This window comes from Saimiri boliviensis, chromosome 17 (assembly GCF_048565385.1).
Source record: "Saimiri boliviensis isolate mSaiBol1 chromosome 17, mSaiBol1.pri, whole genome shotgun sequence".
Classification (NCBI taxonomy): domain Eukaryota; kingdom Metazoa; phylum Chordata; class Mammalia; order Primates; family Cebidae; genus Saimiri; species Saimiri boliviensis.
Genome location: NC_133465.1, coordinates 56,174,380 through 56,198,990, shown reverse-complemented (window position 1 = coordinate 56,198,990; position 24,611 = coordinate 56,174,380). Strand labels below are relative to the sequence as shown.

The following is a 24,611-nucleotide window of genomic DNA, read 5'->3' as shown; positions in this document are numbered from 1 at the left end:
CTGGGTGTGGTGGCAGGCGCCTGTAATCTCAGCTACTCGGGAGGCTGAGGCAGGAGAATCACTTGAACCTGGGAGGCAGAGGTTGCAGTGAGCTGAGATCGTGCCATTGCACTTCAGCCCCAGCCTGGGGGACAGAGCAAGACTCTGTCTCAAAAAAAAAAAAAAAAAAAAAAAAAAGAAAGAAAGAAAAGAAAAGAAAAAGAAAATGGCTTTCTCTGTTATGTCTTGCATCAGTCATTAATTTTCTCCCTATTAAATGCCTTAGGCTACCACTAACAAAATTGAATTTGACAGGGATAAATGTGAAGTCCTTAGTGCTAAACATACTACTCCACAAAAACAGGTTCCGGGGAGGTGAGGCAGCTTTTGTGAAAAAATCCTAGGAGACTGAGTCAACAGCGATACCCGGTCCCATTAACAGAAGCATGGGGTCCAGAGAAGAGGAGGAGAAAGTACCAAAGTGGTTTGGGCTGGTCAGATCCAGCCTGAACATTGGGTTTGGTGGTGGAGCTGTGTGTCCAGGCACTGAGAGTTGGGAGCAAGCCCAGAGGAGGCAGCCAGGGAGATGAAGGCTCTTGAAACCATCAGTAAAGAAATGGCAGCTGGGCACAGTGGCTCACGCCTGTAATCCCAGCACTTTGGGAGGCCAAGGTGGGTGGATTGCTTGAGGTCAAGAGTTTGAGAACAGCCTGACCCACATGGTGAAACCCTATCTCTACTAAAAATACAAAAATTACCCAGGTGTGGTGATGTGCAACTGTAATTCCAGTTACTTGGGAGGCTGAGGCAGGAGAATCGCTTGAACCTGGGAGGCAGAGGTTGCAGTGAGCCGAGATGGCACTACACTCCAGCCTGGGCAACACAGCGAAACTCTGTCTCAAAAAAAAAAAAAAAAAAAAAAGACAATCAAGGATGACCAGACTTTTAAGAAAGGTCTCCAGCATAAAAAAAGAAATAACTGAAGGTGTTTGACCTAGAGAGGATGTTTAGGGGAAATATTCCAGATTCTTGGCTCTAGGGGCAGAGAACAATCTCATTCATGCTCCACGGGGCCGAAGACAACGCGTGCCCTTCTCCACCACCTCGTTAGTAATAGCTGGAAACAACAGGTGTCCCTCGGCGGGTGAATGATGAAACAAACAATGCCACGTCCATGCCGCAGAATTCCACTCAGAAATAACACGGAGCAAACCATCGATCCACACAAGAGCTCGGATGCATCCCGAGGCAGTAATGCCGAGTGAAAACAGCCGGTCCCCAATGCTTACAGGCTGCGTGATTCCATTTGTAGGAGCGTCTCCAAAGTGACAAAACTATGGACATGGAGAACATATTCCTGGCTGCCTCGGGGCAGGGAGGGGATGGGCAGGAGGGCATGGGTGTGGCTACTTGAGGGCAGCATGGGGGCTCCTGGCAGTGACAAGTGTTCTGTATCCTGGCTGTGTCACTGTCACTGTCCTGCTGGCGATATTGGACTACAGTTTTGCACGATGTTGTCATGGAGAAAAACTGGGTATGAAGGTGACGTGAATGGTTCCAGTATTATTTCTAACAATGGCATGTGATTCTACAGTTATTTCAAGACAAGCGTAAATTTTTAAAGATGGGCGGAACCCCACGCGTGTATACGTGGAAGGGTGGGCACACAGAGGGTCTGAAAGACACAGAGCGGGCTTGGCAGCCTTCCGCCACATAGCAAATCTGGAAAGAGAGACTCCTTTTTCTTTTTCAACCTTATTGTCACTTGTCCCAACATGCATACGTGACGTGGTGATTTTGTGTAGCCCCATGAAGTAGCCCAAAATAAATGCATGGGGGAGGGGGAAGGGGAGGACCGGCGAAGAGCTTGGTCTCACCCACCCACGGCTGGGAAAATGCCTACTTCAGGTCTCCAGGAACATTCCGAGCCTGCCATGTGAGAGCCAGGAGTGGGGGGGTGGGTGTGGCCAGCCAACTCTGGCCTCTGTGTCCCCACCCCGCCCCCACCATCCTGAGGCCAGCCTGTCTTGGTGTTCCTTCCTCTTGCTCACAAACCCTCATGGTTCTCCACCAATTCAGCCACTCATGAAAGAGCGAGGGCGGGCGATTGCTAGATCCAACAGCAGCGACCCCCTCCCCCCGACTCTGAGTCACCACCATGGGCCAAGAATCACCCTAAGTACCTTCCAAGTACCATGTGGTGTAATTCTCCTAAGAGCGCCAAGAGATAACGGCTGTGGCTCTGCCCATTCTCCAGATGAGGACTGGGAGGTTGATAACTACGTTGTTCATGCCGGATCCCACACAGAGGGCACTCCCAGCATCACCTCTGAGACCCTCCCTCTGCCTCCCCACCATCCCACCCCCACCTCTGGCCCCTGGGGCCCAGAGACCTTCAGGAAGCTCGGTTGTCACTGTGCACCCCAGCTCCTTGGAGGCAGCTGAAGGGGCCCAATGGAGGAAAGAGCTTGGGGGCAGCAGCTGGTAACCAGCAACGTGGTGACCAAGTGGAAGGGCGGCGTGCTCCCAGCTGACCGGGGGCCTCTCCTGCTTGGAAGCACTGAGAGTTGGATGTGCTCCTGGACCCTGCCGCCAGGACTGTGCTCCTGACTGACCGAGGCCAGGGGGTGGGGGGACGGGCTGGCATCCGCTGCAGAAAAGGAAATGGCCCCAGCTGTAAACAGCCCCAGCACGGGACACTCGGGTGTCAAGATGAGCTTGTGGCTCCCGGGCTGCAGGACCGGGAGGCTGAGCCCTGGGAAGGGGCTGTCTGTCACGGAGGGGACGATGCAGCAACACCCTGTGCCCCTGGCAACCAATGTCCAGTTCTGTGGTGGGCATTCTCAGATTTCAGGGAGGCAGAGGACTAGGAGAGCAGGGTGGAAGATTCTGGAAGGGAGGAGTGGCCTGTCCTGCATTGCTACGCTACCCAGGGGGTCCACATAGCAAATCTGGAAAGAGAGACTCCTTTCCAGAGGAGTTGGTCCTGTGAGTTGGGTCCGCCCCCCAACCCCATGAGAGCCACTTCTCAGAGTAGGGAGGAAGAAACCAAGTAGGAGATGGTCTCAGCCCTTCTGGAAGTTTCTCTTGCTCCATCTTCTCTTCCTTCAATCACATTGAGTAGGGGGTGTGGAATCTGTACAAACTGTGCCTCAGGAAGGAGTCACCATAACTGGTTTTTTTGAGTGTGTTTGAGACAGGGTCTGGCTCTGTTGCCCAGGCTGGAGTGCAGTGGTGTGATCTCAGTTCACTGCAACCTCCACCTCCTGGGCTCAAGCGATCCTTCCACCTCAGCCTCCCAAGTAGCTGGGATTACAAGTGCCCCCCACCACATTCAGCTAATTGTTGTACTTTCAGTAGAAAAGGGGTTTCACCATGTTGCCCAGGCTGGTCTCAAACTCCTGGGCTCCAGCGATCCGCCCTCCTCAGCCTTCCAAACTGGTGGGATTACAGGTGTGAGCCACCGCGCCCAGCCGTAACTATGATTTAAGAGAGGGAAAGACACAGACAGATGTCACCCTTGCCTTCGCCTGTCTTACTCCTCTGCTGGAAAACCCCCTGTGCCCCATTCCCAGTGGGCAAATTCTTTGTTTTTGTTTTTTTCAAGATGTATCTAAGAGTCCCTTGGGTAGAGGGATCTGACCTCCTGCTTGCTGAGGGCAGCTCGCCTGGCACCTCTTGTTTCGATGGTGATGTGTGCCGGGTCCCGTTACTCTCACGCATGTCCACCCTTGGACCATAACTAGGGTCCCTTTTGGGGCACATCTCTCCCTGTGTAGTCGCTCTCTGTGTGTCTCTCCCGTGCCCCCACCAGACTGGGACGCTGGAGCCTGCCTCGCTTCTCTGTCTGTCCCCAGGGCCTGCACGGAGACTCACATACTCAGCAGCCGTGTCTGGAGTGAATGGGCGAGTGAACCCACACAGCGCTGACAGTGTTCCTTTCCTCTCGTTCCTTCCAGGGATCTATAAAGGGCACTGCTTCCGGATCAATCACTTCCCAGAGGACAATGACTACGACCACGACAGCTCGGAGTACCTCCTCCGTGAGTGTCAGGAGGCCTGCACTTGCCTTCTGTGGTGAGGGGAGAGGGTGGGGGAAGGCGGCTGGAGGAAAGAGAGACACGGGGCGTGCACAGGGTGATTTTCTCGGGATGGTCCGCTCGCCCTCTTCCTTATTCAGACTTCAGAATTCGGAGGATGGAGTTTTGCTCATCACTGCCATGACATGCTGGGTATCTCAATGGGGCTATTTAGCTGAGCGGCCTGTGCCCTGGGGAGACCGAGGCCTGAGCAGAGAGGCACTGGGTATGGCAGGTTTCAGAGTTTCTGATAGGCTGAAGCTGGGGCTGGGGCAAGGGAGATGAAAGATACAGGCTCTGTGACTGAGCGTGGTGGCTCACACCTAGAATACCAGCACTTTGGGAGGCTGAGGCGGGTGGATCATGAGGTCAGGAGTTCAAGACCAGCCTGGCCAAGAGGGTGAAACCCCATCTCTATTAAAAATACAAAATAGCCAGGCGAGGCGGCAAGCACCTGTAATCCCAGCTGCTTGGGAGGCTGAGGCAGAGAACTGCTTGAACCCAGGAGGTGGAGGTTGCAGTGAGCCAAGATCGCGCCATTGCACTCCAGCCTGGGTGACAAAGAGAGACTCCATCTCAAAAAAGAAAAAAGATACAGGCTCTGCCCAGGCTGGGCATCCCTGAGGGGTGTGGCACCCCAAGCACACGGGGGCCTGCACACTCAGATATAGTCACACATCAAGACGGCCTCATGGGGCGCTGGGAGACCCAGGGGAGGAGGTGAGGAAGGTGCTGGGGTAGCCTCTGATGCGTGGTCCTGAGGTCTTTGCAGCAACACCTCCGTCCGTGGGCTGCCTGGGAGCCCCCACCAGCTCCTGGGTCCAGTGGCTGCGTGGGGTCCCCAGACTGAAGCCCAGAAGTCACAGCACAAGCTCAACCCCAAATGACAAACCCAGCCCCCACACTGACTCCAGATCTCATCCGTGGGCTGCGGCGGAGAAGCCTGGAAATGGAAAGATAGCACCGTTTTGGAGCCATCTTCCCCTCTATGTTAGCAAAACACACAAAGAGCAGCTCACAGCAGCACCCCTGGGGCTCGGGCCCAGCCTTGCTGATGGAGAATCGATACCAGCGCCCTCAGAGAGAGCACAATTCACTCTGCACCTGCTTATGGATCTTTTTTTCTAAGAGAAAAGATTTTGATTCTGAGTCATCTGGTGAAATAGAACAGCACGCGGTTCCCATGGAGCCTGGGGCAGTGTCAGGCTGCTGCAACCAGGCCCAGAACGTGAAATAATTTGGCCACAGCTCTGCCTCCCATCCTTCCTCCCTCACTTCTTCCTCCTCCTGCCTGTGCTCTGGTCTGCTCACTGGACGCCCACACTGAACCAAACAAATGAGATTCCCACAGGGCCACCAGAGATAGTTGTGCAGGTTGCGCACTGCGCAACTCAAGGGATGTCATGTCCATAAATTATGTATGAATATTCCTCCAGTTGTACAGTGCATGCCTGCACAACCATCTACAGAGGCCCTTGATGCTCAGCCTGGCTGGGATGGCTCAACTGAAAATCAACCCTGGCTGGGCATGGTGGCTCACACCTGTAATCTCCCAGCACTTTGGGAGACCAAGGTGGGTGGATCATTTGAGGTCAAGAGTTCCAGACCAGCCTGGCCAATATGGCGAAACTCCACCTCTACTAAAAATACAAAAATCACCTGGGTGTGGTGGCGGGCACCTGTAGTCCCAGCCACTGAGGAGGCTGAGGCAGGAGAATTGCTTGAACCCGGGAGGCGGAGGTTGCAGTGAGCCGAGATTGTGCCATCCACTCCAGCCTGGTGACAGAGCAAGACCCCATCTCAAAAAAAAAAAAAAGCAGATAATCAACTCAAACTCAGAATCTGCCCTTCTCTGCCCAATCCAGGGCAATCAGGTGGTTCTTAAAATTCTGGGGGTAGATGTGCCCATGGCCCAATCCTGGAACTATGAAGAAGCAGGCGTAGAAACCAACCGTCCCTCTCCATTTCCCACAAGCTCCGCTGAGGTTCTGGGCATTGGCGCTGGCTATTCTTTACTCACCTGTCTCTGTCCCACTCATGGTCCCTGAGCTCTCGGGTCTCTTTCCGGATTGGCCTCAAGATGCAGTAGCCCCGAGGTCAGCCCATGCGGCTTCCCGATCTCCCAGCAGGAAGCAGATGCTGCACTCTAACAGGGTGAATGAAGGATGTTTACGGAAGAACATTTACAAATGTGTGGGTGAAGTGAAGGGAAATCCACCAGGGCTGGAGAGCTCCCGGGGCCAGCAACAGCCGGGAGCCCTTACGCTCCTCAGGCTGGTCAGGTGAGGGGGCAGGCATAGGGCATTTCTCCTGCCTGGCAGGAGCTGTGGCCGTCAGGAAGGAATGAATGCCGCCCCTTCACCCGCAGCCCAGCAGAACTCCCTCACCGACACCCTTGTCCAAAGGCCAGAGGCAGGAGCCCAAGGATTCAGGCCACACAGTCAGCTTCCTGGGGCTCAGGGCAGGATGGGTAAGGGTGGAGTGAGGGTCTGGAAGAGGGAAAAAAATGAGTGAGTCCTCTGGGGAGGGCTTGAGTTGGGGAGGGCTGCAGAGTGATTTTCCCGGATAAAATGAAGGAGACAGCGCGACCGCAATTAGAGCTCATTGGGGAAGGCCATGTTCTCCTTAAGCGTATGCTGTGGGGAAGGCAGCCAGGTTCATTAACAAGCGCAGAGACGCACGTGGAAGAGACAGCTTGACGGCTTTCGGGCCTGTGGTCTCAGCTGCTGGCGGAAGCCAGGGCGGGGTGGGGCTGAACTGACTTCCCAAACAGGGAGGTGTTTTTCTACTCAGTGGCAGAAACAGGGATATCTGGCCCTAAAACCAAGCTCTGCATGTGTCTTTGATCATCTTTTATCTCCAGAGTGCAGGTGCCTGCGAGCTTGGAGCCGGAGGGGCTGAGCAACTTTCAGAGACAGGCCAAGGTCATGGTCACCACAGGCACCTGGCATGTGTTTCCAGGGCCACCCTGAGTTCTAATATTTCGTCTTCTGGTCTCTGTCCAGACTTTGGCTCCCCAAAATATGTAGAAGCACAAGAGGGAGGTCCCTGGAGGCTGATGTTTGCGAGAAATGAGGGTTCATGAGAGTTTGTTTATTCATTCATTTAACAAGTTATTACAGCCAGGCACAGTGGTTCACTCCTGTAATCCCAGCACTTTGGGAAGCCAAGGCAGGAAGATCAGTTGAGGCCAGGAGTTCCAGCCTGGTCAACACAGTGAGACCTTGTCTCTACAAAAAATAAAAATAAAGGTAAATGAGCCAGACGTGATAGCACGTGCCTCCAGTCCCAGCTACTCAGGAGGCTGGGGTGGGAGGATGGCAGCCAAGGAAGTTGAGGCTGCAGTGAGCCGCAATCGTGCCACCGCACGCCAGCCTGCATGACAGAGCAAGACTCCATCTCTTAAAAAAAAAATGTTACTGTGGGCCTACTATGTGCCAATCACTGTATTAGACTCATGGAGAACAACAGCAAGGAAAACAGGGCTCTGCCGTCCGGTGGAGAATGGGTGTTCCGGAGAAGGTAACGGAAGCTTGCATGGTAAGGCTGCCAGCAGGAGGCCTGTTCCAGGAGGGTGCAGAGCACCAACCCCGGCAGTCCCAAGGCTATGCTGCTCGCACCCAGCCTTTCACAATTCAGGAAGGAACTCAGCCGCAGCCGTGCATTCTGGAGCCTTCCAGAGAAGCCAGGCTTGTGCTGCTTGTTACAGAACCCCCTGAAGGCCTCTGAGCTCTTACAGTGTCCCTGCCGATTTGCAGATTCACAGCCCAAGATTTGAAAGGGTCACCACCTCACAGCCTGCCTGCCTTGTCTTCCACAGGCCCTGCTGGTCCCAGGGTTTCTGCCCGCCTTGCCCTGGGCCTGGTGTCCTTCTTCAGGTCTGCATTCCCAGTTAGGTGGATAGCTTCTGTGCCAGGCTCTGGGGTGCTGGTGTCGGGCGCTGCTGGGAGTCCACGGTGTGCCTGGGGGTGAGTTAGAAGGAAGTGTCTTGCCTCCTGGCAGACACAGACCCTCTGGCAGGCCTTGATATGACCAGCAGGGCATGGGCTGGACTTCAGCCTCGCTCATCCCTCCACCCCTTAGCCACCGGTGCTGTGCCCGGCCTGCACCACTGTCTGTGGCAATCCCAGCTGGCATCTGCACATCCACAGCTCAGGAATGAGTCCATGTGGCAAGGGATTGGTGCTTGTGTGTCTTACCTGAGCAGGATGGATGGCTCTGAACCAAGCCTGGGCATCCAGTGATCTCAGAGCAACTGGACTGAGCTTTTTTTTTTTTTTTTTTTTTTTGAAGATGTAGTCTTGCTCTGTTGCCCAGGCTGGAGTGCAATGGCCCAGTCTTGGCTCAGTGCAACCTCCACCTCCCAGGTTCAAGCAATTCTCATGCCTCAGCCTCCCAAGTAGTTGGGACTACAGGCGCCCGCCACTTTATCCAGCTAATTTTTCTATTTTTAGGAGAGATGGGGTTTCACAATGTTGACCAGGCTGGTCTCGAACTCCTGACCTCAGGCGAACCATTCACCTCAGCCTCCCAAAGTGCTGGATGGACTTCCTTCTCTCGGGCTCCTCTGACCTGTTTGCAGAACGAGGAAGGGTATTGTGGAGGCTGAGGGGAAGGGGATGACTGACCCCAACTTTTCTGGCCAGCACAGCTCAGAGGCACATTTCAGAAACACACAGGAAACTCCATCCCAGAACCCACTCCTGCCAGAAGGAATTGGAGAGGAGGAGGCACCGGAGAGAAGAACTGCCTTTAATGCCCCAGACAATCCCCGCTCTGTGGAGCGGGAGCACACACTGATGCGTTCACAAAAAAGGAGACAAACCCTGCCTTCAGAGGCTGACAGCCCTGCTACCAGCTCAGCTGGCTGGGGAGGGTGACGCCTGCCAGTGCAGCCCGACTCACTGTCCCCTGCAGGGGCCACCAAGGGTCTACGCAGCCCAGCCGAAGGGCTGGAAGACAGCAGGTGGTTGGGAAACGCCAAGCTCTGTGCTTCCCTTTCCCAAGTCTCCCTTCCCTCCCTCTGACCTTCCTCCCACCCCAAACGCTGGAAGAGGGGCACCCTAAGCCCCTACTGGGTGCTTGTCATTTTCTGACAGTGACCCTCCAGTGGGGCATGTTCACTTTCCAGGGCCACTGTAACAAATGATCACAAACTGCATGACTTGCAACAGAAATGCACGGTCATGGCGTGGAAGCCGGAAGCCCAGAGTCAAGGTGTTGGGGACCCTGCTTTCTCTGAAGGCTCAGGGGAGGATCATTCCTCTCTTCCAGCTTTCCCTGGCTCATGGCAGCACCATCGGGTCTCTGCCTCCGTCTTCACAAGCCCTCCCCCTGTGTCTTCTCCTCCTATCAGGTTCTTATAAGGACGCTCATCATTGGATCTAGGGCCCACCAGATTCATCCCAGATGATCTCAGCTTGAGATTCTTAACTGAGTCTGCAAGACCCTTCTTCTTTTTCTTTCTTTCTTTTTTTCTTTTTTTTTTCTTTTCTTTTTTTTTTTTTTTTAGTAGTTGGGATTACAGGGGAGAGCCACCACACCTGGCTAAATTCTTTCTTTTGTATTTTTAGTAGAGACAGAGTTTCACCATACTGCCCAAGCTGGTCTGGATCTCCTGACCTCAGGTGATCTGCCTACCTCAGCCTCCCAACGTGCTGGGATTACAGGTGTGAGCCACTGCGGTCAGCCAAGACCCTTTTTCTAAATAAGATCAATTCACAGGTCCTAAAGGTTAGGATGTGGATGTATTCAAGGGAGGCCACAATTCAACTCCCTACAGTTAGGTGTAACTATCCCCAAGTTATAAAAGGGGACTGAGGTGGTCACAAAGTCAGCTGTCTCCAGTCAGCTGGTCGGTGGCACAGCGAGGTTAGTCAGTGGCAAAGCCCTGGTGTCAGGGCTACAGAGGTGGCTCTGTGGACCCTGTGGGTCACCAGCATCCCTCTTGGCCCAGCCACACCACCCTTGTGACTTCAGGTCAGTTGTGAGGTCCCACACCCTTGTCTGTCACCTTGAGGATGATGATGATGATGATGAAGGTATAGAATGGCGAGGCCCAGTGCTATGCACCTTACATAGGACATTGGTGCTATGAGGAACCTCATGCCACAGATGGGAAGCTGAGTTTTGGAGGGTGAAAGTGATTGACCAAGGTGCACAGCCAGCGTGTCACAGCAGGGCCCGCGCCCAGACCCACCTAATGCCGATGCCTGTGCCCTCAACCACTGACCAGGACCCCGCTTTGTGGACACTGCTCCCCAGCCTTCCAGGGGCTTCACAGAGACCGCGTTCATGCAAGGGCTTAGCTGGCTTTTCAGGGTCACCGAAATGTGATGCGGTTTGCTGCTTTCACGGCTGTTACTGTGGCCTCCCTGGTGCCCACTTCCAGGGAGAGACTAAGCAAGAGGTAGACAGATGTGACTCCAGGGTGATGTGCAGGCCTGGAGCCCCCACTTGCACCTGATCCAATGGCCCCAAGCCGGCCCCAGGCCCTGGCCCACCTCGAGTCTCCAGGTCCCGATGGGAATCTCAAATCCCAGGGAAGGGCCTGGAGCTGCAAGGTTCCTGGGAGACACATGCAGCCATGCCCGGAAGAGCAGCCGATCTCACTGTCCTCTGCTTTGTGCCCCTCCTCCCTGGCCAGGCATCGTCCGAGCCTCCAGCGTCTTCCCCATCCTCAGCACCATCCTGCTTCTGCTGGGGGGCCTGTGCATCGGCGCCGGCAGGATTTACAGCCGCAAGAACAACATCGTCCTCAGCGCCGGCATACTCTTCGTGGCTGCAGGTGAGCTGCCAGCCGCGGCTGGCGCTGGGCCGGGGACTGGGGACACGGGAGTGCCTGTTTCACGTGGTCCCCACTGCCGGGGAGTGCGCCTCCTTGGGGGAATGACGACGTAACTTCGCTGCACACTCAAGTGACTTTTAAAGTCCTGGTGTTCAGAAAGTGAAATTGAAGTGAAATTCGTGCAAGATAAAAGTAACTCTCTTGAAGGGCACCATCCAGCGGCACTTGGTGCTTTCCCAACGTGGTGCAAACGTCCAAGACATTTCTGTCACCCCAAAAGGAAGGTGTGACTGGGCCGAGAGGGATGTTCGTGATCCACAGCATCCACAGAGCCACCTTCAGGGCTCCAGCACTAACTGTGACCTCACTCTGCCACTGACTAGCTGACGTGGGACAGCTGACTTCAGTGAGAATGAGGAACAGCTCCTGAACAGGGCTTCCTGTTGGGGTGACAGAAACACTTTGGATGCTTGTACGACGTTGTGAAAGCACCAAATGCCACTGGATTGTGCCCTTCAAAAGGTTGACTTTGATCTTGCCTGGTTAGGTGGGTCATGAGACGTCCGTATGGGGGTGCTGCATGTAGTTAGGACCAGCTCTCCATGGCCTGATTCGGAGCCGTCTCTCAGACATACTGTTAAGTGAAAAAACAAGCAGCCATTGTGCAAAAAAATATAGAAGAGTGTGTGCGTGTGTGTGTGTGTGTGTGTGTGTGTGTATGTTAGAGATTTTTTTTCTGGAAGGACATATGAAAGAAAATAACAGTAGCTGCCTTCAAGAGGGGAACTGGGGGCTAAGAGTTTATTATATACCTCATTTGAACTTTGTACTCTATTACCCATTCAAAAGTAATTACTGAAAAGAAAAATTAGCAACCAGAATAAATAAATACTCATCAGAGAGGGGAGTGGCCACCTGTTCCCTGCCCCGCCGGTCGGGCTGTGGGTCTAACCTCTGCCTCTCCCTCCCTGGTCCCGCCCCCCACTCCCCGCTTCCCTTTCAGGCCTCAGTAACATCATCGGCATCATCGTCTACATCTCCAGCAACACGGGGGACCCGAGTGACAAGCGGGACGAAGACAAAAAGAACCATTACAACTACGGCTGGTCTTTTTACTTTGGAGCTCTGTCTTTCATTGTGGCTGAGACCGTGGGCGTCCTGGCTGTAAACATTTACATTGAGAAAAATAAAGAGTTGAGGTTTAAGACCAAACGGGAGTTCCTTAAGGCGTCTTCCTCTTCTCCTTATGCCAGGATGCCAAGCTACAGGTACCGGCGACGGCGCTCCAGGTCCAGCTCCAGGTCCACCGAGGCCTCGCCCTCCAGGGACGTGTCGCCCATGGGCCTGAAGATCGCAGGGGCCATCCCCATGGGGGAGCTGTCCATGTACACGCTGTCCAGGGAGCCCCTCAAGGTGACCACCGCAGCCAGCTACAGCCCCGACCAGGAGGCCAGCTTCCTGCAGGTTCACGACTTCTTCCAGCAGGACCTGAAGGAAGGTTTCCACGTCAGCATGCTGAACCGACGGACGACCCCCGTGTGAACCACCTGCCCCTTCTCTCAGCTCCGGCCTCTCCCCAGAACGGCTCTTTTTGTCCCACAGGATGGCATGTGATCCTCAAGACGACGAACAATGAACTAAAGCCAAACGCAGCCTCCCTGGTCTCCAGAGGTGGCCTGGGCTGGCTTTGCACAGAGGTTGTGCTGGGAGACCCGACTCGGGGCTGCGGGTGAAGCTGAAGGCTGACTTTGTACCCCTCCCGCAAAAAGGGTGTTTTGATGCCCCAGGGTCTCTGAAATCTCTCAGGAAGCCCCAGAGCTTTCCTGAGGCTGCACAGCCTTGACCAACTCGGGAAGACAAAATTGAGCCATTATCTCCTCTTGGAAACGAATCTTGCCAGAAAAACGGGATTTCAGGGCCTTCCTTCCGTGCCTGGGCACCGGGTCACCAGAAGGCTCTGCTGGATGCCAAGGGGTCTCTGGGCTCTGGTCAGCTGCTTCTGAACCTGAGATTCCTGTGTCGAGCCAGAAACGAGACCACCGAAGCTCGCTCCCTTCCTCTCCATCTCTCCCTCTCTTCGTGACCCTGGTGGTGGCCTGTGATGCGGAAGACAGCTCTGCAGCCAACTGGTGCTTCAGCCTTTGCGCTGTCCCGGGGCCGGCTTCCCCCGGCCTGTGGAGGAGGCCCAGGTAAAGGCCGGGGCTGTTGCTGGCTCTCCTCTCTGCTTCTGGAAGTTTCCGCCTCAGAATGGGCAGGACAGACCCACTGACTGGACTTCAGAGTCTGGAGGGTTCCATCGGTCCTGGAAAAGAAAGGTGGCCATGTGGCCCCTTGCTGTAGCCCTTGTCACAGCCCCAAAGAGCAGCTCTGTCCCCTGAACATTCTGGGTCCCGGGGGAAAGGTGGACAGACACCCCCGATTCTGACTGGCATTTGACAACAGGAGCCTGAACTTCTGTGCAAGAAAGGGAGACCTGAGGGTGAAGAGTGACCAAAAAAAACAAACAAAAAACCTGGAGAACAGAAATCCCCTTCCTAGGTGGTTACGAATCCTGACTTCCTGCAAATCAGTGCCAAGAGAGCAACTTACATTCATTTCTTCATCTTAAAAAGTAGCAACAACTCCTATTGTTGTAATTTATTCCGCCACCACCTAACAGGACGGAGTGGAGGAAGTTTGGATAAATGGGCCGAGCTGGGTTCCTCTTCCTCCCTGCGGAGGGGGGATCTCAGCACTTTGTTCAGAGCTGAGGATGTGGGTTCTGTGTTTTCCAGTTTTCCCACCCATTTTTTTCTTCCCCCTCCTGACGCAAGCAAAGAGTGAGGACGCGTGTGCAGGCTTAGAAGAACCCTCCAGAACATGGAACTTTTAACCCTCTTTTATATAAAACATGTGCTTTCTAAAGAGAAATCATTTCTTACTTTTTGAGACTCCTTGATCCACGCTGGACAGTCGCCTGTAGTCCTGGTAGCTGTCGTGCTGGGAAGTCACAAGCGCATCCTTACCTCAGCTACCTGCTCACGGAGCCCGTGGTGGACTCGGCCCCCTGGGGTTCAGACCCAGATGTCATCGTCTGTCTCATCCTCCTTTGCCCCCAGGAAAGGATACATCTACCCGTAGTGGCCCCAGCAGACTGCGCTGTGTGCCAGGGAGCTGAAATGGGGCTGGTCAGGAGCCCTGCGTGCCATGCTTTGGGAGCCCTCACTCCCGTCGGGGTTGGCATCGTCTGGTGGCATGTCCAAATGCACACAGCAGTGGACACTAAAAGCAACAGAACTGGAGATCTGCACCTGCTCTAGGCTAGCCCCGTCCCCACACCCCACAACCTCGACTGCCATGACACCGTCCCACCAGGCTGAAGGCGGGGAACGCCCTCCCCAGACCTGCCGTCCAGCAAGGACCCGAGACTGTTCTGTGATTTCCAAAAGCAAGGCAGCCACGCTGTTCTGTTTTCCATCCCCGCCGCCCCAGAAGTTTCTTAGCATTCCATGGAGAAAGCTGTGTTCCAATGAATCCTACCTCTTGCCCAGTCCCAGGCAGAGCATGCAGCGCCCACTCTAGGGACCAAGACAGAGTAGTAAGAAGGGGTCAAGCCGGGAGCAAAACACCTCAGACACCTGGGCCTTCTCAGCCTTCTCCCGGAGGCCAGCCGGGTCTCCGGGGACCCTGGGCCCTGGGCCGCCCCTTCCTGGCCCTCCCGCTGCATCTCAGACCTGACGCCTGCCCGGGGGGATGTGGTGGCCTGTGCCCGCCTTCTCGCCCTCCTCCCAACCCACCCCCTTGCCCCCACCCTGTGTGTTTTGCCAGTTAAGCACCTGTGACTCCCTACTACTGGTTTTGGGTTGTTAGTTCTGTCTTTTTTTTAATTAAATAAAAACATTTTTAAAATGTTCTCTTCTTGATGTGGGGAGGTGGGGGAAGAACCCCCCCCAAAAGTCTTTGTGGGCATTTGGGGTAATAGATGTCCCTGGGTCTGGGGTACACTGTGGACTGCCCCCCCCCCAAGAAAAGAAGGAGGCCGGGGGCAGGAGGCCAGACTCTGGCCAAGGCCACTTTTTCTGGCTTTAGTCTGGGTCACTGGCCACCTCCCCAGTACCAATGGCTGGTTTCAGACTTCCAGGTGGTGCCACTGAGGCTTTTCACCTACGAGCCAGAAGATACACGGGCTCTCCTGGGTGGGGCGTGGGTCCCTGGGCAGCCAAGAGAGCCAGGCCTGTCCTGCAGTTGGGCGGCCGGCTGGACAGAGCCACAGCCACCAAGGCACTAAAGTTGCCCCCCACGTTGCCACTAGCCAGCCTCCTCTCCCCACCCCGGATACTGAAATGATGAAGAAGTAGAGTGTCCCTAGAACTAAAATGTGAGCTTCATGGATGGCAAAGCCAGAAGGGAGGATGTGGCTCAGGCCAGAGGCCACATGGGGTTCCTCCGCTGTCACTGGACAGTCCCAGGCAGGGCATCCAACCACCTCTGCCCCAGGCCACAGGTAAGGAGCTGAGAGGGGCCAGGGGGACCCCTCCAGCCTTGGCTGTGGCCAACAAACTGCACAGGCCCCAGCCGACGACCACTGCAGACAGCCAGTTTCACCCTCGCAGGTGAGCACAGACTGGACCTCGACCTTCCGCTCGGAGGCACAAGGAGGGATAAGCAGCGCCCTCTCCTGGTTCTGCCCAAGCTGCAGCCCAGGAGACCTTCGCATCCAATTACACTTGGCCTTTTCCTTCGGACTTTGACCTTGAGTTTTCTTGCTAAGAGCCACAGGCTTCCCTGCTTCTCCTGGAAACACGAGACACCAAACTCTTGCGCCTCCTTCAAGAGAACTTTGGTCTCATGAAAAGCTTTCCTGCCCGAGTCCCAGCGAAAAGCATGGAGCGGAAAGGCTGAGGGTCCAGCTTCCCGATATCCCTGCCTCGGGGCTGCAGACACCTCTCTTGGCTTTTCTGAACTTTCTGTCCCAGCTTCTTTTTTCTGTTGTTGTTTAAGACAGAGTTTCACTCTTGTTGCCCAGGCTGGTGTGCAATGGCGCAGTCTTGGCTCACTGCAATCTCTGCCTCCTGGGTTCAAGCAACTCCCCTGCCTCAGCCTCCCGAGTAGCTGGGATTACAAGTATGTGCCACCATATTTGGCTAATTTTGTATTTTTAGTAGAGATGGGGTTTCTACATGTTGACCAGGCTGGTCTCGAACTCCCGACCTCAGGTGATCCACCCACCTTGGCCTCCCAAAGTGCTGGGATTACAGGCATGAGTCACCGTGCTTGGCCTTCTGCCCCAGCTTTTAACCTTCTTTTCTTTTTTGAAATGAAGTCTTGCTCTTGTTGCCCAGTCTGGAGTTTAATGGCGTGATCTCAGCTCACTGCAACCTCCACCTCCCACGTTCAAGTGAATCTCCTGCCTCAGCCTCATAAGTAGCTGGGATTATAGGCGCACACCACCACACCTAGCTAATTTTGTATTTTTAGAAAAGATGGGGTTTCTCCATGTTGGCCAGGCTGATCTCAAACTCCTGACCTCGTGATCCACCCACTTCTGCCTTCCAAAGTGCTGGGATTACAGACGTGAGCCACCACACCGGCCTTAGCCTTCTTTCCTCTTATCTGAGACAAGCACCTGGGGAAACTGATGTGCTGAGCCACCAGGCCCTGGAGCCAGGGGAGCTCAGGCCTTTGCCCAGCCTCACTTGCTGACCTGCTGCCAAGCTCCGAGCAGTCATTCCACGCTGCCCAGAGTCCACACCCTGAGCCAGAACTTCTGCGTCTCCCATTTATTCTTAGTCCCTAGGTAACTGGCTCAGCACAAGCTTCTCAGCCATCCTGGGTGGACTCCCGGGCCAGTCTGCACTGAGTGACTTGGTGCCGCCTCCCATGGTCACGTGGTCACATGCTTAGTTCAGATAAAACCCTGCCTTCATAACACAAGAGCTGACACAGAAATAATCATTCTAGTTCCCTAATCAAAATGCTGCTGGCTAAATGATGGGTGTGGCAAAATCTCAGCAACCACTAAAGAACTTATTCATGTCACCAAATACTACCTGTTCCCCAAAACCTATTGAAATAAAAAATAAATTTAAAAAAAAATGCCGCTGAGAGCTGGTCACTGCGGTTCATGCCTGTAATCCCCGCGCTTTGGGAGGCCAAGGTGGGTGGATCACTTGAGGTCAGGACTAAAAATACGAAAATTAGCCCATCTCTACTAAAAATACGAAAATTAGCCAGGCGTGGTAGCTCACGCTTGTAGTCCCAGCTACTCAGGAGGCTGAGGCAGAAGAATCACTTGAACGCAGGAGGCAGAGGTTGCAGTGAGCTGAGATGCGCCACTGCCCTCCAGCCCAAGCGACAGAGTGAGACCCTGTCTCGAAAAAAAAAAAAATGCTGCTGAAAGGCCCCACTCCTCCAGCCCAGTAGCCCCATTTTACCCTGGCACTGGTGTTACTTAGAATAAGCTGACTATATGACCAACAACCCCAAGCATATATAGGCTTCCTAGACTAGAAGTTCATTTCTCCTATAAAGTCCACTCAGCTGTGCGGGGGTGGGTCCTAGGCTCCACCCAGTCATGCAGAGATTCAGAGGCCCATGGAGCCTCTGCCATCTTCAACATGCGCTTCTTAGGTTGCCCTGGGCATTGATGTCCAGCGGGCAGTTGGAGGGAAGAGAGAATAGATGATCTTGAGGGTGGAGACCCTTGTGAGCGATTTTAACGGACCAGGAAGTTGTGACTTCACCCTGTAACCACATGCCATTGGCCAGAACTCAATCATGTGGCCACATCTAGGAGCAAGGGAAGGTGGGAAATGTAGTCTAATCCTGGGGAAAAGGAAAACAGCTTGGGGAAGAGCTGGTCAGTGTCAGCCCCCTGATCTCTATCTTTTGTTCGGTAACTCCCTCCTTGGCCTCCCCACACCAAACTCTTTTGGGCATGCCCACTTTAAAGTGATAGCTTTGCCTGGGACTGCATCAACCTGTGTGTCCCGAGACCCTCCTTCAGCTCCAACGTGATGTCTGACCTCCTCTCTGCTTCAGATGCCCCATCTGTAGCATGGGTCCATACTACCTTCAACCCAGGTTGGAGGGACAGTCTTGAGCTTGCGCCTAGACCCAAACAAGAACCACAGAATTATTGAACGTCATGCTCAACAGAAGTGGCAGATACTTGAGGAATCATCTCATTCAACTTGATCATTATACCCACGATCAAGATGCCGGCAGGAAAATGCATACATTTGATCATTATAGAAAAGGATCGGGCCCCAAGAAGGAAGGAGGCGGATGGAAGGAAGGAAAAATGAAAGGAAGGAAGGAAGAAAATAATTTTTTGAGAATTTTCATAACAACCATGAAAGGGAGATATTGCTAGCCCAGTGGTTTTCAAGTAGGGGCAATTTTGCATCCCAAGGGGAGTTTACTAATACATGGAGATATTTTGGGTTTTCATAACTTGAAAGGGGGTGCTGCTGACATCTATCTGGCAGAGGCTGAGGATGCTGCTAAGTATCCTTCGATGCACCAAACAGCCCCCCTGCTTCATCCCCCGAAAGAATAATCTGCCACAAATATCAATCATGCCGAGACTGAGAAGCCCTGAACTCACCTGATTCAACAGTGAGGGAAACTGAGGCACAGAAAGGGTGACACTACTCATGCCTGATCACGTGGCAAGTTTTTGGTGCTGAGTGTATCCAGGCTGTGGGCTTACTAGGAAGACACATGGATTTCATCGCAGCATCTCCTTTCCCTGTCACCCATTTAGCTTTCTGCCTTTTGCTTCTTCATTTTGAAACAACAGTTTCAGAAACAGACATTGAAGTTGGGGGAAAGGAATGGGAAACGGCCCCGGTCCCCAGAGAAGGGGGTGTTCCTGGAAGCCTGTGTCCCTGTGTCTGGGAACAGAATGATGATGGAATTCAATCAGAACAGGCAGCAGGAGAGCAAGCCCAGAAGCCCGTCCCAGCCTGACTGAGGGACTCACCCTCGTCCCGCAATAGCCCAGCAGCTGCAGTGAGGTGGTGGAGGACCAGAGGGATGGAGCTCAAAACCCAGCTCCTCCACTCCAAGGGCAGCACTGGGCAAGTCACCCAGCCCGAGCCTCTCTCAGAGCCGGTTCCCTCCTCGGTCACAGGAGGCAGGTGACATCCCCCAGCCCGCTTTGTTGGGAGAATGAATTACATTTTTGACAAGGAAATGCACATAAACACCCCAGTTCAGTGACTAGCATTCGAGTGAGTGTTCAGAAATGTTTGTCGACAAACAATACTCAAGGAATTTCCCAAAGCGGATTATTCTAGAACAGCCCTTGGAGGCCGCGCTCTGAGAGTCAGACTCGGAGGATGCCCGGTGCACTGCACTTTGCTTTGGCAGAAACCTGCCATTCATTCTTGAGTCTTGCACCTGGGAGCAGCCCCTGCTGTCAGCTCCTCCTATTGCTGAAGCTCATTTGTTTTCACACTCAGTGTCCCAGGCTGCCGGGCAGAGGTGGTCAGGGCAGCTGTGTGGCCGCTGCTTTCTTTGCAGGCCCTGGCAACCCCCAAACCCTGGTGAGGCCCTCCTGGTTCCATGAAGGTGATGCAGGCTGCAAGGCGTCCTGTTCTGGGTCCCTAACATGGAACCAGAGGAACTGGTATCAAGGAAGGGCCTGGGAGAAAGGGGGTGCATGGATGGGAAGTAAGAAAGCAAGGGAGACCTTTCTGCAGGGAGCTGGGAACCAGCCATGTTCTGAGCCTTCAACTCCTGGCACTGGTACCCAAGACAGCATCCCTCCCTCACCACCCAGATCTCCCTAGGGGGTGGGGATGGGAGGGGAGCTTAGAATCAGGGACCTTAGAATCCAGAGGGTGGAAGATGGGGCAGATATACCTGAGGCAGATAATTTCAAACTTGCAGCTTTCAATAAAACTGCTGGTCAACCTCAAGAACAGAAGTCCTGCAATCAAAGAGGGTTACCAACCCACATCCTCAGGGCCCATTCCCTCCTCAGTCACACAAGGAAGGTAACATTCCCCCAAATGGCAGTGTTAGAGCTGCAGGAGAGGAGACTTGGAGGGACCTGCACCTGACCTTTGTCCCCTGATAAGTATTCTGGGGACACATTCACTCCTGTGGGACACCCAGAGGCTGATGAAAAGATCGGGTCTTCTTGTCTACCTCCAGACCCAGCCAGGAGCTTGCCCGCATGCACAGCCTGAATGTCTGAGCTGTGGGGACAGCACCCTCGGCCTCCACCTGCCCCCATTCCCCTCACTGCTCCACAGCCAGCAGCTTCGTACTGCTCTCCTTGCCAAAGGCTGAGCCCGCTTCATCCCACCGGACCATACATTTAGCCATTCTCTGCATCCCAAAATAGAATTCCCTCCAGCTGCCTAGTGTATCAGTCAGTAGGGCTGTGTAACAAACTACCTCAAAACATAGTGGTATTAAACAACCATTCAGTATACTCAAAGACTCTTGTCTCTGCTTGAACAAGACAGGGCCAGGATGATTTTTCTCTGCTTCACTATCTGGGGCCTCAGCTGGAAGACTCCAGGGCTGGGGGCTGGAATCATCTGGAGGTACCCCTTTAACTCATATCTGGTGGTTGATGCTGGCTCTTGGCCAAGACCCTAGACCATCCTGAGCCCTTTCCCATCACCATTATCTCCCCAACTCCTTCCCGGCCACTCCCTCACTTTCATCAAAGACTTCACCTTGGCTAAAGCCTTCCTCTGTACCCCAAGTGCTGCCACCATCACAGCACATCGACGTCCATGGAGCCAACCACTCTGGCTCCCTGATCACACAGCTCTCCAGCCTTCTCACCTCCATTGACCTTTATCTCCAACCTTGACCTTGTCATTGCCCCTAAGTGTCCCAATGTAATCTTTAGGGCCATCACTTTCCTCTCTGGTCAGTTTCCAATTCCTCCATGCCCTCTGCACCATGACACCCGTTCTGCAGCCTCGCCAAGCCTCCAGGTCTTGACCCTTCCATCTTCTCCCAATCACAATGCTTCCTGGTTTCAGGGCCATCCTAACAGTCTAGACCACGGTGAGGCCTTTGCCAACACCTCAGTTCCCTTGGGCTCTTCTCCTTCTACCATTTGTCTCCTAGAAGATCTCCAACCCTCTTCCAATCTTACCTTTCAGATTTTCTCCATCTCTGCAGCTGAGCCACATGGTAACATCAGAGAAAATCAAGTGATTTGTAAATTGGTGCCTGTGGGAGGCAGAATGGTGACTCCCTGAGATGTCCACATCCTAATCCCTGGAACCTGTGAATACGTGGCCTTACATGACAAAAAGGATTTGGAGGGCAAGATTAAATTAAGAACTCCGGATGCTCAGATTATCCTGGATTATATGGGTGGGCCCAGATAGAAGGACAGGTTCCCTGTAAGGGAAAGAGAACAGGAGGGTCGGAGGAGGGCTGTGAGCCACCTCGCCCGGACTGCTTCACCTTTTTCTTTAAATTGCCACTTTTTATTTTGACCTTCCCCTAAAGAAATAATATTAATGATATAATTCAGATCCTTGTGAAAATAAATATGAAAATCTTTAGGCAGGGTGCAATGGCTCACACCTGTGATCACAGCACTTTGGAGGCCAAGGCGGATGGATCACTTGAGGTCAAAAGTTCGAGACCAGCCTGGCCAACATGGTGAAACCCCATCTCTACTAAAAATACAAAAATTATCCAGGAGTGGTGGCACATGCCTATAATCCCAGCTACCGGCGTGGCTGAGGCAGGAGAATTGCTTGAACCCGGGGGGCAGAGGTTGCAGTGAGCTGAAATTGTGCCATTGCACTCCAGCCTGGGTGACAAGAGCAATTTAAAAAAAAAAAAAAATTCTCAGGAGTGCAAGCAAGCATCAACTTCTGGAGAACAGAACAGGAAAGGAGCCCCCCAAATGTCCCACAACACTGTGACTGCCAGGTGTCCAGGGCCATTGATTTAATACCATTATATCCTTTGCTGAATCAAGTACTCAATACTCTATTAAATGCACGAGGGCAGAACTCTGGTCTTCTCTTACAAGGACCCTGGGATGGTTCGGCTCTATGTCCCCACCCAAATCTCACCTTTAATTGTAATAATTCTGTGTCTTGGGAAGGACCCAGTGGGAGGTAACTGAATTATGAGGTGAGTCTTTCCTCTGCTGTTCTTATGATAGTGAATAACTCTCACAAGGTCTGATGGTCTTATGAAGGCACATGCTCTCTTGCCTGGCGCCATGTAAGACGTGCCCTTTGCTCCTTCTTCACCTTCCGCCATGATTGTGAGGCCTCCCCAGCCATGTGGAACTGTGAGTCCATTAAACCTCTTTCCTTTATAAATTATCAGTCTCGTCATGTCTTGATTTGCAGTGTGAGAACAGACTAATACAGCCACTCTCCCATCACAAGGATCCCGCCCTCTGAGCTCATTTAATCACCTCCGAAGACCCCGTCTCTAAACACCATCGAACTAGTGGTTAGGGCTTCAACATATGAACTTGGGGGAAACATGATTCAGCCCAGGGCGCCTACCGTGGCTAAGCTGGTCCAAGGCACTACCTCCAGTCCTTCCACCCACTCCGCAGCCAGACCCGTGGCCCTCATTTCACAAAGGGCAGTTTAGAAAGGCTAATGGTTTGCTGGAAGCTGCACAGCTAGAGACAAGCAGCACAGGGATTTGCTTGGGGATGGCTGGCTCCATCACCCGCTAGCTTGGTCTCCCTCTCACATGCTGCCCCGTGAGATGCGCCCCTTCCTGTTGCCCTGGAAAGGGTGAGGACATGGATGTCGTCCTGCTCAACCGAAGTCCCTTCCTGGCCCTGCCAGGCCCTTGGGGGACCAGGCAGGCAGCCCGGCAGTGCCTCTGTGAGCAGAAAAGGCGTCTTTGAAGGAGCTTTCAGTAAACAGGGAAGCGAACATGGACTTGCCTGCAGCAGCTGCAGCTGCCGCTGCCGGCCTCGTGGTGTGATTTACACAAAGATGATGACTTCAAAAGGAAGAGGCCATCAATCTTTCATGCTGTCACTGCACTGGGGCGGAGGACTCTGGACCCCTGCGTGGGGCACGAACCTGGCCCCCACCGAGGAAAAGAGCAGCAGAGGTTGTCGGTGGCTGCCCCTGCCAAGGCTTGGCGTCTTTGATGGGCCTGCAACGTTTCCGTGGCTGGCGCTGGTGCACCCCATGGGCTGAGCCCACTCAGGCTGCTTTCCGAGGCTGTCAGAAGCTCTTGGCATGGAAGAGCTTAGGGCACCCCCCGCCACCACCACACCAGGAAATTCAAAAGACACTTTTATTCTCCAAATGACACTGTATTTACTTGTAATGCTAAAATTAAATAGCTTCTTTCTAGATATTTTGTCTTAAAACACTGGAACCTTTTTTTTGCTCCCTGGCTACTGCTTTGCTGTGGTGCCTGGCACTCAGTAGGTCTGCTCAAGCTGTCCAGCACCCTCTGAGGTCCCCAGGTACCAGGGTCCTGAAGCTGGGCCCCCACAAGAAGCATGAGAGGGCTGAGAAGCTGCGGCCATGTCCCAGCTTCTGGGAGTTCCCCATGGAGACAGTCCACCCACCTGGAGACAGGCAGTTCCTCCGCGAGCTGAGGCAGGGGCGGCGGCAGGTGTCAACAGTCAGTCAGCCATCAGTCAGTTGTGATGGATTAGCGCCCACTGGGAACACAGAGGTGGGGGGGGCAGGGAGGAAGGAGGCAGAGATGAGAACAGTGGGGAGAGAAGCTCTCGGGAGATCGCAATCTGGATGAGAGACTGATTGTAAAAATATGAAAGTTTGGATGGAACTGCCATAACCACAAGCCAGTGGCTGGAGACACAAGGGTTCCGCTCATCCCTGGGGCTGTTCACCAAGTGGTCCTGGCTTGTCACATCTCCTCTCTGGGCTGCAGATTCCTAATCTGTCACAGTAGATCTTGAAACTTCTTCCCAGTTCAAACCATGGGTTAAGACTTTGGGTCCTGGGTTCTGAAACCTGGCTTCCTCACTTTCCCGCTGTGTGACCTTGGACAAGTGGCATCATGTCTCTGAGCTTCCGTGTCCTTATCTGTGAAATGCAGTACGAGTCGTAGCTCCCTTGTGGATTGCTGCGGAGAATAACTGTGATGCTGGAGGAAGGCTTACCAGAGTGCCTGGTCGACAGGAAGCCCTCGCTGAAGATGAGCCATTGCTGCTATTATCATCATCATGAACTTTCTGTGATTCCAAGGCTGGAGGCTGGAACGTTTCTGTCCACATGGGGAGAGTCTCTGTAAACCGTGTCAATGTGAGGTCAGGATTTTGAAGCTCAAGGCCCCACCCAGCTCAGGAAGCTATTCCTGGTCATGCATCAGCCTCTTGGCTAGACCCAAAAATGGCTACCCGGTGAGGTGAGAAAGAAGAGATGGCACAACCCCGGAAGGATGTAGGGGCCAGAGCCTTGGGGACCCCTGGAGGGCAGCCAGGCGCACAGGACCCTGGGAGACGCTCAGTCCCAGGCTTTCTGTGTTCCTGCCATGAGCGCTCATTAGCCTCCTAATTATCCCCCATAAATCAACCTCTTTGTTCTTTTTTACTCACACACTTATTTTGCAAATTAAATAACTGTGTGCAAATTAAATAAAAATCGTTATCACCTGCTGTTAATAGACGGCAAAACCAAACACAGGTACCCTGAAAACAGAATGACCAAGTCCAGCGGGATTCCTTGTCCTCTCCAGGCCATTCTCTCTCGGTTTCAGAGGACACTCTGCGGGCAATACAGACACTGACCCCCAGTGCAACTTTGCTCTGGACCCAGTTCCGGGTATGGAAAGAG

General features: G+C 53.5%; 1 protein-coding gene and 1 pseudogene across 1 annotated transcript in view; both read left to right on the top strand.

The window, feature by feature from the left end:
- CACNG4 (calcium voltage-gated channel auxiliary subunit gamma 4) overlaps positions 1–14,737 on the top strand; it is a 60,979-nt gene extending 46,242 nt beyond the window's left edge. The window contains exons 2-4 of the mRNA XM_039476998.2: positions 3,939–4,022; positions 10,705–10,845; positions 11,849–14,737. Coding sequence (XP_039332932.1) covers positions 3,939–4,022; positions 10,705–10,845; positions 11,849–12,387 — 764 coding nt within the window. The 3' untranslated portion in view covers positions 12,388–14,737. The remainder of the gene's footprint in view (positions 1–3,938; positions 4,023–10,704; positions 10,846–11,848) is intronic.
- On the top strand, positions 12,449–14,737 carry LOC104652013 (uncharacterized; annotated as a pseudogene).
- Positions 14,738–24,611: the final 9,874 nt, after the last annotated feature.